At 45.7% G+C, this 13,304-nt stretch overlaps 1 protein-coding gene across 1 annotated transcript; it reads left to right on the plus strand.

Moving 5' to 3' along the window:
- The first annotated feature begins 243 nt into the window (after positions 1 to 243).
- Positions 244 to 12,978, plus strand: LOC128710772 (blastoderm-specific protein 25D). Its single transcript, XM_053805625.1, has 8 exons — positions 244 to 571; positions 6,816 to 6,824; positions 7,621 to 8,973; positions 9,054 to 9,298; positions 10,089 to 11,629; positions 11,718 to 12,209; positions 12,350 to 12,630; positions 12,707 to 12,978. Exons 1-8 carry the CDS (start codon positions 244 to 246, stop codon positions 12,976 to 12,978), a joined length of 4,521 nt encoding a protein of 1,506 aa, XP_053661600.1.
- The last annotated feature ends 326 nt before the right edge of the window (positions 12,979 to 13,304 follow it).

Below are 13,304 nucleotides of genomic sequence, written 5' to 3' on the forward strand. Positions count from 1 at the left end.
GTTAGGCTAGTTTGCCTTTGCCGTGTGTAATGTTGGAAAGTGGCCCTTTTTTTTCGTCTCCATTCATGTAAAGGGCAGTTCCGTTCGTGCGTTTTTGCCTGTTCGTGTGTGCGTTTTTATGTGCATATTCCGTTCGTTTGTGTGCAATTTTCCATACTTGGGTGCCAGCGAAATTGTGTTCCTTTGCGTAAGTTTGTTTGTTTCTCCACCCTATCTGTGGCACCGTCGTGGCAGATAGGCGAAATGGCGCTCTCATCCGATCCGTACGAGCAGAAGCTGTATCATATGTTTCAGTCGCACAGTACCGGCGATGGTACCGGTGGACTCGATCGAGATTCACTGATCAAGCTATGCCGCACACTGGAACTGAAGGAGCGGGGCCATCTGCTGGTCAAGTGTTTGATGACCGGTTGCAAGACACACGTCAGCTTCCGTGAATTTCGCGAAGGTCTCCTGCATATCCTAGGCGGTAACGAAGAATCGATCGCGGCTGCCAGCAACAGCACCGAAGTGGACGCTACGTCACCGACGATAATGGCGTCCAACAACAGAGCGGAGGAAGCGTACGAAGGTAAGAATCATCGACAGAAAATTTATCTAAAAATGATCATTCTCCTCCCGCAGCGCTTCTGCTGGTCCAAGCCACCTCTTTTTTACACTCTGAATTCCCGTTGTTCAGGGTTCGGGACCTTCCAACATGCAAATAACGCCATCGCCGCACCGGTCGCCATTTGGAAAGACGAAAGCAAAGGCCCGGAAAACAAAAACATCGAATGCGAACAGATCTAATTACGGTTGCGGCCATAATTAACGCTTAAGCTGTAACGCCAGGCATCTCTGTTCCGCTCCCTAAAATAATATGGGAGCCACAGACGGCAAAGATCGTTCAACTTTACGGGTTACGATCGTACGCAGAGAATGCGGGAAGATTTCCTCCCAAGCAAACGAGGCATTTTTTTTTTTTGCTTCCGGATACAAAAAAAAACCCTCAGCTTCAGCAGGCTGTGTGCGGTTCATAGCAACCGATCGAAGCAACGTTTATAAAAGTTACACTGTCTAACGGAAGTGTAATTTTTGCCTTTTTTCCTTTCCGTTGCTTTATCTTGCACAAATCCGTGACAAGAGACAAGCGATTAGATAAAGCAAATGACGTCCGGTGTGCAATTCATCATGGTATCAGCGTGTTTTAGAAATATTGTGTACAGTGCCGGGTCCGTATCTGTAAAAAAAAACCTGATTTTTTGACCGATAGGGAATGCACCACACACCGAATGAGATATTTATGACTGATCATCGAAACAAGAAACTGCATTTGTTCCATTGTTTGCGAAACAAATGTTCCAAAAAGAAATGAAGAAGTGGCGTACTCAGTCCAGTACAGCATTTCTTAATATTATAGTTTTATTATTTCATTAAAGAAATCTCGGGCATTATAATCAATATTTTAGACTGAACTAGGAAATAAGCCTGTGAGCTATAATTACCTGAAAGATGCAGAGAACTCACGACGAGTTAGGGCAATATCCACTAGAACTGTTGGTCTGATACCGTCAGTGAATTTGGTTCGCCATATCAATTCAAAGGATAATGATCTCTAGGCGATTTGAATTATCCACTGCTGATAATACGAGCCATTACAAGTCCATGGACAATTTGTACCTTGAGAGGAACCTTGAGAGGAAGATGATCAGATATATCTTTATGTTTGGAAATACAATGGAAGAGTTGCTACAATGATGAGTTCTATGAACTCACTATTCTTCAATTAATTATTAGATTCACTGTCATGTCATTAGAATGACACCGGACAACCCCGATTATAGCTTTGTTATGTCGTTCACATAGCCAGGAGGAGACATCGTAGCCCCAAATTCAGGTGGAGAAATGCCACTGATACGTTCAGAAAGGATGTCCAGGATGTTGGTTCTCCTGACGACGACGACGCCGACCAAGCCAAGACCGCGCAGTTGAGATTTGAACCGAAGCAGGGCGTGTTATTAAAACGTGCATGTTATGGGACCGGTCCAGTAGCAAGACTTCCGGTTCAAACATCGAAAAAGCGCGAAACGGGTGTAACGATCGATGGACCTCGCATAGTAGATGCTTATCACGTTTTTACTACGACCCCCTTTATGTCGCTGCTCGACCACTTCCGCTTCTGTGTCAGGTGCCCAATTATTTCATTCTTTCTGTGGCTTCGGTCACACTAGTGGTTTATGGCTTCGAGGAAGGGCCGCTCTAGGGAGTAGGCCCTTTCCCTACTGTGTTGCAGGGGGTGCAAGGATAGACTCGGAGCAAAAGCGGGAAGGTATTGACGCGTTTGGAAAAAAGGGAGCTAATTTAACTAAAAACGCCACATACGGAAAAGACCACGGTGAAATAGAATGTTTTGGGGAGTTCCGGAGTGGTAAAGGAGGAACAATCGTTATCGCTGCTGTAGCCGAGCCTAGTTTCTTGACGGTGAACCCACTGAATATCGATCGATTGCCCACCGTTTGCCCTGTGTTGCTCGCCGTAGGGACGGGTTTCGTCCGACAAGAGGGAAGCTCACCTAAAGGTGGGTGTAAAGTTAGGCATTAGGTCAACACATTCAACGCCCTTCCAATGCCATCGCCGTCGTAGTCATTGATGATGCAGATGAGAAACCCGCGGGGTTCAAGGATGTACGTATCGTTAAAGGTTAAAAGGTGTGGCAGTTTATCATGATAGGCACAGAGAATTTGGATTGTTTTTTGTTAATTTAGGTCAATATTGTTGTTATCTATAAAGCGTTTTCATCAGACAACTGTGTTGTCTGCACGTAAGACACGTAAACAATGTTCCAAAAAGTGTGTCCACCCTTCACCTTATGTGTTGTTACATCAATTCCCTGTCACTAATGCGGGTTTCGGAGGTTTGTTGGACGTGGAGCATTCGCATTCGCTGCGTGAAGCATTGGGAGGTCGACAAGAATCTCAGATGATTGATATCCCGACTAATGGTTTGAGATCGTTAAAAATCAGTGAAATAAGTTGAGAAGGAAAAAAAATTTCATTTCACAAACGACATTAACACACCCCATCTAACTCCCATCTTTTGAGCTTTAGCATAGTTTATTGCAACATAAAAATTAAAAAAAAACTTCTCTCTCAATTAGAAAGTTTTTTTTGCATGTCCCTCCCCCCTCCCACCCGTTTCTACTACGCTGGTCGCTTTTTTAAGACGCACTGTTTGTGAATTGGTTCACTTCTTTTTGCCCCTTTTCCCTGTAGACATTTTGTAGCCATTATAAAGCTCGTCATAACGGTGACAATCTAGCCCCGCCGCCGGCCCCACCATACCACGCTGCATCGTACTGCTTGTCGCATTGTGCAAATACGTTTACAAGTCGTATTGGTAGTGGGGGTTTTCTTTTACTGAGGTAATCAGTCCAAGCTCCAACCCGTCTTATTGTTCTGCGTCATGTGATGACTGTTCCGCGGGTGAAAATCGAAACAACCAACAAACAGGCTTCTTTGGGGTAGCACACTCTGGCGTTTTGGAGCTTCAAGACGACTATAAACGCAATATGTAAATAAAATACATATGGTTATCCTGTCACTGGGCAACTCCTTCTGCTGTTACACCAGCTGCAGTGTGACATCATTGGAGTTAGTACGGGACCCTTCTAATTCTACTTTCAAATAGAATAGAACAGAATAATACAAAAAAAGGCAGATCAAAAACTTAAACCGCATTGAAATCGGACTACTTTGAAGGTATTGACCGCAAGATGATGGCGTTTGAAGTTGAGAGTTCCTTCGATTTTTCGATTTTTAGCTTTGAACCGGAGTGTGTCATTAATATCCGGTTAAGTTTACGATAATGCAGATATTCGAAAATTTTTCATAAGAATAATGAAATGTAAAGCTACTTGCAACTTGCATAGTGTACTTATCAACCGATCTCTTATCAACCGATCGAGCAATGGGTGAAATTCATGACCAATCATTAATGAAACTAATTGGAACGTTACCACACTCGGTTCAATTCTTCCCGTGTAGTGTTGTGCTTAAAGAATCTTTTGAAAAGAGTCATTAAAATGAATCGTCTCTCAAAAGATTCAAGAATCGTAAGAACAGTGGCGAATTAGACCCTTTGGAGGTTCTTAGCGAAATGGCAATTTGGCAAACGGATACCCGAAGAGGGAAAGATTCATTCAGATTCATGAATCGGAATCAGATTTACCCACTCAATGTCTTTTTATCCAACAGTTTGGAAAAGGCTAACGGTGACAAACAAACCGGAACCGCCGGAATAGCTTGAACTTGATCCAATTTTTATTACAACCTACATAATGCAACAAGTATTGCGCCAGTAATCAATAAGCAACAATGGGCGAATGTATGAGAAACCGACAACACACAACACGCTAACCGTAAACATATTCGAACGCCATAAATTTTGTCTTGTATGTACGAAAACACCAGAGCACCGGAGCTCCTTTCCACTTGGTGAAGGCATAGTTTGTTATACAAGTGGGTTTGGCTAAGATCGTAAATTCAACTGACAGGCTAGTGGTATAATTAAACTATCTTTCTCCCAATAAAATCCACATTCTGATGGGTTGTTCATTAACAATGATTCTTTATGTCGAAATTGCTCTTGTTTGCTGTTTTAGGACTCTCGAATGAAGCGCAAAGGTGTTTCGGGGGCTGTTCGTGCCACAAAGAATCTGGTCCCACCAACCACACCAACATGCAACGAGATCTGTTTGATCGATGGTGATAACTGCTTTGAAAAGTTGAACCCGTACCCGTGCGCGCACTGGCCACAACCAGCAGCAAAATAACCGAACGTTTTTGTATGTCTTATGACCTTAGTTACATGTCTCAAAGACACTCGAATACAGCGAGTAAGAAAAAAAGGTTTTACGCGCGTATTAATAATTCCGTGCTGGGATCAGTGCACGAAACAAACCTTTTCTACGACCTTGAAGACTGTGTTTTATTTTTACAATCGTTCGGGTGAAGAAGAACCCAAAACTTTTCTCGACGTGTCTCATGCGACGCTATTGAGGAAAAAAATGCTGCGAGAAAAGGGTGGTCGCTTAATAATTGCATTGCGTTTTGGTTTTTCTCGGTTTGGTTCGGGTTCCCTTCCTGTGTGCACACCGAGGGAAAGAGAGATTGAGAGACAGTGAGAGGGCTGGGAAAATGGGTGTACAATAAAATGAATTGAAAATGTAAAATTATTTTCCAACCCCGCGCTGTGATACACTGCTCGGTGGGCTTGGGAAACGCGTGTAGTACGGGTGGAAAAATTAATTGTTTGTGTGAAGCGTGTAAATACGTTCGTGTTGTTTTTTTTTGTTTTGTTTTTGCAGAGCATTTGCTGGCTGTGCCTTTGTGACCAACCGTACGTAACATTTGTGTAATAGTGATAATGCCCATACATGCAGTTTGGTTCGATGCTTAAAAGCGAGGCTTTAAGAGATTATGTAACAGAGAGGTAAAGCGAAGGTGTTGATGTAAAGTAGTGACAGAAATCATTCAGATGTCTATTTTATTCTAAACTTGCTGAAAAGTGCATAAGGAACTCCGTTTAAAAGTAGCTAGTCTAAGACCGATCGATCGCGATTATCTGGAAAACGTGGCTGTAAAGTTGACGGACATTATAATTCAAACACGCTCCTTTGGTTAAAGTTGATTAAATTTTTGATTTCCACTTCATATTTCCTGTCATCGTACCTAGCCGTTTCTCTTTAACCTAAAATCTTCATGTAATTCCTCAATACCAGCTTTTTTGATAGGTTTTATATTCTAAATCTTGTTTTTTTTTCTAGAAAAGTCGAAACACTCTTTTTTTAAATATAAGCATAAAAACCCCTACGTACGATGACGGTAGATTTATTGAAGATTTAGAGAATTGTAATGATTTTGTTCTAGTTCCAAACGTGCATCCTCTATCATGTCCACCAGGATATCATGACACTGCCGCTGAAATAGAGGAAAAAAGAGTATGTTAAATGAAAAATCGCCTCTTTTTTCTAGCCACTTGCTTGTAAAACTCGTTTAATACGGCTTTAGTATCCATAATTTCAGTGCTGGTTCCATTTTATTTCTTTTGTTACACCTGTAAACTGCAGTGAACTTGCGTTCTCTTCTTCACTAGGTTGAAGGTACCATATAACCTCCTGGTATGTTCTATCGGCAGCATGCTTGTTGGACTGGAAACACAATAGTAATTGAATAATGTTAATAAAACGCCATTTATTGCGTTAACACGCATAGTTGTTCTGGTGCTTCTACTGAAAGGATTTGTAGCTATAAGACGTTATTATTACTGGCGTCGTTGCATTCATTACAAGTGACTTCGACACACGATCACTTCGTGGTTTGATAGCTTTTAATTCTTTCCTTAAATTTTGCACGTATTTCGGCAGATCACAGCAGAAATAACAAAAAATAAAAACCCGCATAAACAATGTCATTACACCAATCAACACCTGGTTTGGTGTACGGGCGCCCGCGCCTTTGTATACGTGAGTTCTACTGCATATTGTTGCCTGCCTGGTTTCACCTAGTCGGCCACATCTCCGCGCCTGCCGTCCTGCTGTCTTTCTCTTCACTAGATTCACTCTTCAAAACGATAGTGATGTGTTGATTTGTTTTTATAACCCACCCGAATTTTGTTTCATTGTGCTGGGTTTGTTGTGTTTTCTTCGGCTGACTGCAGCTACTCACACAGCTGCACACCGACTCAATTAAGTGGCTATGTCGCGGGGAAGATGTGTCGACTACACTGCTAGAGTGTGCGCTCCCCAACATGGACAATATTGCGCTGCTGTTTATTAGTAGCTGCTAGTGTGCAGCGTTGTATATGACGCACTAAAAGCACCGTGTCCGTGAATGCACCAACACACTGCGAAACCGAACCGAACCCAAACCGAATCGGAATGAACCGAACCGAACGGACAGACAGACAACCACAACACCGCACAACAAACAGCAACCAGCCAGGCAGTCAGTCAATCAGTCAGTTAGCTTGTCCGCAAGGTGTAGCAGCCGTGGCGCGCGTTCGATGCAGTCCTGTGGCGCACACACATAGCCGCCACCGCAACATTGACGGGGTTTTTTTTGTGTGTTCGCGAGAAACGTATCGCAAACACCCAAGCGTCGTGGCGTGAAGAGTGAGAGTTAACCGTATCGCACGCGATGAGGAACCAAAGATCTGACGAGGTTCAGGCTGGTGCGTGAACGCGAATCGCGTCGTAATCCGTTCGACCTTCCGGGGGGTGGTTTCGATAGTGCGCGGCAAGGAAATGTGTGATTAAGCTGAAATTTAAACAGAGGGAGCGAGAGAGAGAGTGAGAAAGAGAGAAAACTCTGAGACACGTTGTGTTTCAGGCAGCGCAGGTGCTATTATGGAATGGTGTTCAAGCGTGGGTTTTTGTTAACAAGCCAACACGCACCACGACTCGTGCCTTGGTTTCGTCATCGCTTCTAGTCCGCCCTGGTGCCTTTGGTGCTGATGCAAGAGGAGAAGGATTTTCTAGTCGATCTGTCAAAATGATTATTATACTATGTAATGTTGACCATTTGATCGTAAACTTTGCCACACCTGGATTGATTAGTGTTTTTGTTCCTCGTTTTTTCGTAGACTCCGATCAGCCAGATCAGCAGCAGCAGGAGCAGCAACCGCAACAGCAGTTTGTGGTGCAACAAATGGATTCATACTCGTCGACAGGTCATCCAACAGTTTCTAGCAAAAATAATCACACCGATGGTGGTGGTGGTAACTCTAACGGAAGCGTTGGTAGTAATAGTACATCGGGAGTTTCATCCACATCCGGTTCGCCATCATTCCATACTACCGGGAGCAATGTGTCGATTGGCAGCAGCAAACATCGAGCGACAGCCCAACGCAGCACGGCCCCAAAAAGCGTCCAGCGCAAGGTGGAAACTTTAGAGCAAAACCTCACCAAAGCGTACGAGAAGCAGAACGTAAGCCTCTCGTCGTTAATCGGTCAAGCGAAGCCACAGCACGACAAGAAGAAGGCGTGCGATGATTGCGTTCCAGTGGTTGATAATGAATGCTTGAATCATCCAAACCGTGCGTTGAAGCTAGCGCGGAACGATGCCGAGAAGCTACCACCGGAAGAAGCCACGTTGGATGACTCGTCGGATCGGGAAGTATCGCCGAAGTTTGTCGTCGGCACTAAGAAGTACGGTCGCCGGTCAAGGCCACGGGAGGATGTGAACGGACTCGATTCATCCTCGCTTTCCTCCAACTCGGACAATGAATCGGTCACGGTGAAATCGGTAGCGGGCCAATCGGCAACGAACAAGACACCGGCAGAGAATGATGGTGTGATCGTGGAGCAACAGCTGCCTGGCAGAACGCGGCAAAGTTTTATCACTGCAACCGGTACCGTTGCCGCGTCCTCAAAAGTGCAGCGTTCCGCATCCCAAAGTGACATACATGGTTCGAAACGGCGTCGTCCGGTGGTTGGTAGTACGGGTGTACATCGGTTAAAACGATGTGCCTCACTACCGACACACCGGCAGCGTCCGGCAGTGGAAAGCAAACGGAACACCACCACGGTCACCATACGCGAGCAGCTCCACATGGATGATGAGCGGATCGATCAGAAGATCTACTTCATGAACCTGTCGGAGAATTTGCGCGAGATTTGGAACTCGCTGCTGCTTGACTGTGACCGCCGGCAGGGAGATCTGCTGAATCAGGCACAGCTGGAGGAAGTGTGTGAGCGTGTGGGTTTGCAGAAAGTGCCGGCCCGGTTGGCGGCCCAGGAAGTGTTTAACAAGCTGTCGTTGCAACCGAGCGAGGGTATCGGTTTTGAGGAATTTATAGCCCTGCTCGAAAGCAATACCGATCTGTTGCCGATGGGTGAAACCAAGGAGCTGCAGCTCGATGATTGCGGTGGTTCCACCGCCGTTTCATCCGTTGTTACGCCAGAAGAAAGCACTTTCACACTTGCATTGCCCCCAGGTACGTTTGATTGGCTGTCGGCTATAATTCTTCCGTCTTAACGTTTGATTTCTCTCGTTTTGATTGGGGGGTGCCTACAGATTGGACATCGGAAATAGGATCACTGGCAGCGTCAATTATCATCGACCTGTGGGAATCAGCTGGTATAGAAACTCCGGGGAATTTGCTGCACGAGCTGGGCTTCAACCGGGACGTGATACATGTGGCGGATTTGGTGCAAGCGCTAGAGGAGGAACATCAGCGGATTATTAGTGGACACATGAACAGCAGCACCATTAGCAACATCAGCAACAATCCGTTCGACGATGCTGCACTTATCGTGCGGGTGAGTATTTAATATCTGGGTTCGGAACAGAAAGCGTTTGTCATGGTGACAATGTTTATATTTGCTCTTTTTGAGGGCCATTGCACAAACCGGATGACGAATGCGTAGGTGAATGTATAGTCGGAACCGTTTCGCACCGTTCCATCTAACCCACACATCTTCACTTGTCTGCTAATTGATCATAACCCGTGAGTGTCAATTGCCTTTGCAAGCATTGGATGTTGGCACTATGTTGGAAGTTATGAATATTTATCAACCAGTTGGCCTTCCTTAAGCAACTGTGTATGGAACTGTATAATTTATTTGCATAGAAGCACTATAAAAAAATTTATTTTTTTCACTAAGAATTTTGTGATGCTTCATTTGTAAGCCTTTCCAACGCCTTGAAAGTTATCTTGTTCTGACTGCCGTTACGACTAATTTGTTAACGAGATAAGAAAAGATAAGATGGAGGCAAAACTGTTGCCATTCTGGTATCGGTTGCAATGGAATTTATCTCATGCGAAAACGGTTTGCACCTTTTCGTAATGGATTTTTGTTTGAGGCTTTCAAAAAAGAAAGATAGGACTGTTTTGAGATTGCCTTTAATATGATTACGAGGTTTTGGGTGATATGGGTTTAGCAGCTGAGTATCATGGGTTTTTTTCAGTTGTGTTTATGGGACACAAATAAAGACACGCAATCATAATCATCGTTCGTAATCGTCGTTTCGTTGTTATCGTCATTCGATTGATAAAGCTTTTCAACTTTTATTTTTCCCCTCTCTTCCACGACCATTCGCACCGCGTAGGCTTCGCTGGTACTGCATAAGGCAGAAGTGACCGCACTACGGCAAGCGTTCCATCAGTTGGTGGAGGAGAACAAGAAACTGTACGCCGACAACAAGGAGGTTAACCATCGGGCGCTGGTCCTTGCGCAGGAAGTGGACGAGCGGCACAATTCGCTGGAGAACTCTACCCGTACGAAAATCCGTCATCTGGAGCAGCGTCATCACGAAACGGTCAAGGAGCTCACGTCACAGCTAGCCTTCGAACGGGAACAATTGTCGCACGCGAATGCGATGCTGGAAAAACGCATCCAAGCGCTGGAGAACGAGGAAGGAAAGCTGAAGACAGAAATGTCCCGACTAGCGGAGGAAAATGATGAACTGCGGCAGGATCAGGAGAATCTGACGAAGGAGATTACCGATCTGCTGGAGAAAAACATCAAACTCAACCGGGATATAGCCGAGCTGGAGGAAAACAATCGCAACGATTATGCGGACGACGATGATTGTGGGTTTGTGCGCAAGGATAGTGAAGAAGTGCTGGACTTGATCGATCGGATATCGCTGTTGCAGAACGAAAATACGGGTTTGCGCGATAAGAACGATGAGCTGAGTGCCGAGATTGAAATGCTCACCGTGGAGCTCAGCAAGTTTAAGCTCAAGCGATCCACTGCGGTTGGGGATGATTTGAGTGTAGCTGCTATAGGTGATGGTCCGACCAGTTCGGCCGCTATCAAGCGACGCGGTGACTCACCGAGCAAGGCGAGACTGTCGGATGAAAGTCCCCGGCTGGGCAAATTTCGTCGATGCAGCAACGAGAATGACATCGAATCGGACTCTTCGTCCGGGGACTGGATGGCCTTGCACTCGGAACTTGGACAGAGCATCCGGTGCGCTGAGGATACGGTGGGTGCGTTGCCTGCTAGCTGTGCAGAGCTGACCGGTGCATCGTCAGGAATTTCAAGCATGAACGAATCGTCATTGAGCCGTGACGATGAAATCAAAGCACTGCGCACGAGAATCGAAGAGCTGGAGGTGCAGTTGCGAGAAGCGAAAAAAGAAATCAATGTGCCGGAAAAAGTGTTTGCCGTGGGGGAGAATGTCACGGATTCGGCTCAACCGGTATCATCCGCGCCGGTCTCTGCACCACCGTCTAAGGATGAGGAGTGCAAAAAGTTGACGGCACGCTGCGAGGAGCTCGAATCCAGCTTGGAGCAGATGCGCAAAGAGTACGAAGACTGTGAGGATTACTGGCAGGCGAAGGTGAACGATGAGCGAGTGCTGTACGAGGAAGAGCAACGAATAAACGACGAAAAGTTCACCGAGCTGCTGAAGAAGGTGGCTGAGTACGAGGAACAGTTTGCGGGCCATTCGAAGCTCGAGAAGGATGGTCGCCTGTCACCGATCGATGAAAAGGATGGCTTAGAGCAACAGTATCTCGAACTGGAGGCCGATTTTGAGCAGGCCCAGATGGCACTGGAGGAACGGACGGCCGAAGTAGATAAGCTGCGACGAAGGATACAGGACATGGAACAGATGCACAAATATCCCTCGGAGATGCTGCTGTAAGTTGGATGTACTGGGTACGTGGACTGTACGTGCATGCTTGATAAATTCTTGTTTTCTTTTTCTCTTTCCCGATTAAACGATCAGCAGTTCTCCTTCGCCGCGTGTTGATACACCGGAGGTAGAGGATCGTCCAGCCAGCTCCCCGATAAGCTATCTGTGGAATCAAAGTACAATCCAACGACCGGTGCGTGATTATCAGAATCCCAATTGGCGTCCACCGGCGGTTATCCATGCCATTTCGGAATGTGCTCCTGAAGCTGATGGCAAGGGCTCCGTGGCCGACATGGCGGCAGTGCTATCCTCCGACCCGGCGATCGAAAAGGGTGGCAATGAATGTATCGGAGTTTCATCTACGGCGGAGATCGATGGTTTGGATGGGTCAAATTTCGCTCGTGTTATTTCACCGATCCAGAAACCCACGACTGTGGCAATCTTTGATGGCGAAAGCTCTGATGCGAAAAAAAACGTCAGCCAACATTGCACTACCGTGGCCGTGTTGGATCAAGTCGATGCGTCCGATGCATGTTCCGTTAGATCGGCACGCAGTACGCACAGTCTCGCTTCAACGCACAGCATGTAAGTAAACACACGTTTTGGCAAGCTGTTCAACCTTGAGCAATTGATGTTATATTCGTTTTTTTTTGTATTTGAACGTTTTTTTGTTGTTGTTGCCGTTTTTTTTTACACAACTTAACTCGTCCTTCTACTCTCTGCAGCCAACATTCAGAGGGAAGTGCCAGTGGGATGCAGGCGAAGCATATGCGGTTAATGCAGCTACAGTTGCAGGATGAAATTAAAGATCTTACCCATGAACGTGATTGTCTCATGATGGAGCTGCAGCAACTAAAGGAAGCGAAATCGGTTTTGGCAAGATCATACGCCAAAACGGCATCACATCCTAATCAGATACAAAAAATACAAAACCTTGAACAGAAGAATCGTCATCTCCAGCTGATGGTTAAACAGCAGCAGCAATACTCTGAGTCCATATTGCATCGTAAGTGGCATTGTCAAAGCTACTGCTAGCATACGACGATTGGTAATCCACACACTCTCTGCTCTATTTGTTACAGAAATCTGGCAGCAGCAGCGCAGCGAGATTAACGATCTGCGCAACCGACTCGAAGCGCAGTGCATTGTCATCTCGGACCAGGCGGCACGGCTGGCCAACAACGATATACTAGTCAAGGACATGTACGCGGAAAATTCCCAGCTCATGTTGCAGGTGCAGCGGCTCGAGCATCAATGTAATCGTGCCAACTGGATGCAGCAGTACAGCCAGTCAAACTCGTCCTCGGGCAGTCACCACGGGTTGAGTGGTGGCATTATGCCAGGGCTACCGTAGCGTCGTCTGCTAACTGTCGACACACACCAGTAAGCGAAAAGGCGATGAACACATGGAGAGCCTCTATGTTGGGTGTTTTTGTTTGTTGTAAATCGGTCATTATGTTTATCGGGGTAAGATTTTTGCCATTTGTTTTAGTGTTTGTTTTTTCGCGGCTCCGCTGTATGCCCTCCTCCCTCATATACACGATGGCCTAATGTAGTCTCGTCATTTTTATACGGTTGTTTCTATAAAAATGATCGAAGCTTATTTTATATCCTATGCTCTTTACTGTTTTTCCCATATTTCCAATACCGTATCTACTTTCTACGGATACCTTTACTGTC

The sequence above is a fragment of the Anopheles marshallii genome, chromosome 3, assembly GCF_943734725.1.
Source record: "Anopheles marshallii chromosome 3, idAnoMarsDA_429_01, whole genome shotgun sequence".
In the NCBI taxonomy this organism is placed as follows: domain Eukaryota; kingdom Metazoa; phylum Arthropoda; class Insecta; order Diptera; family Culicidae; genus Anopheles; species Anopheles marshallii.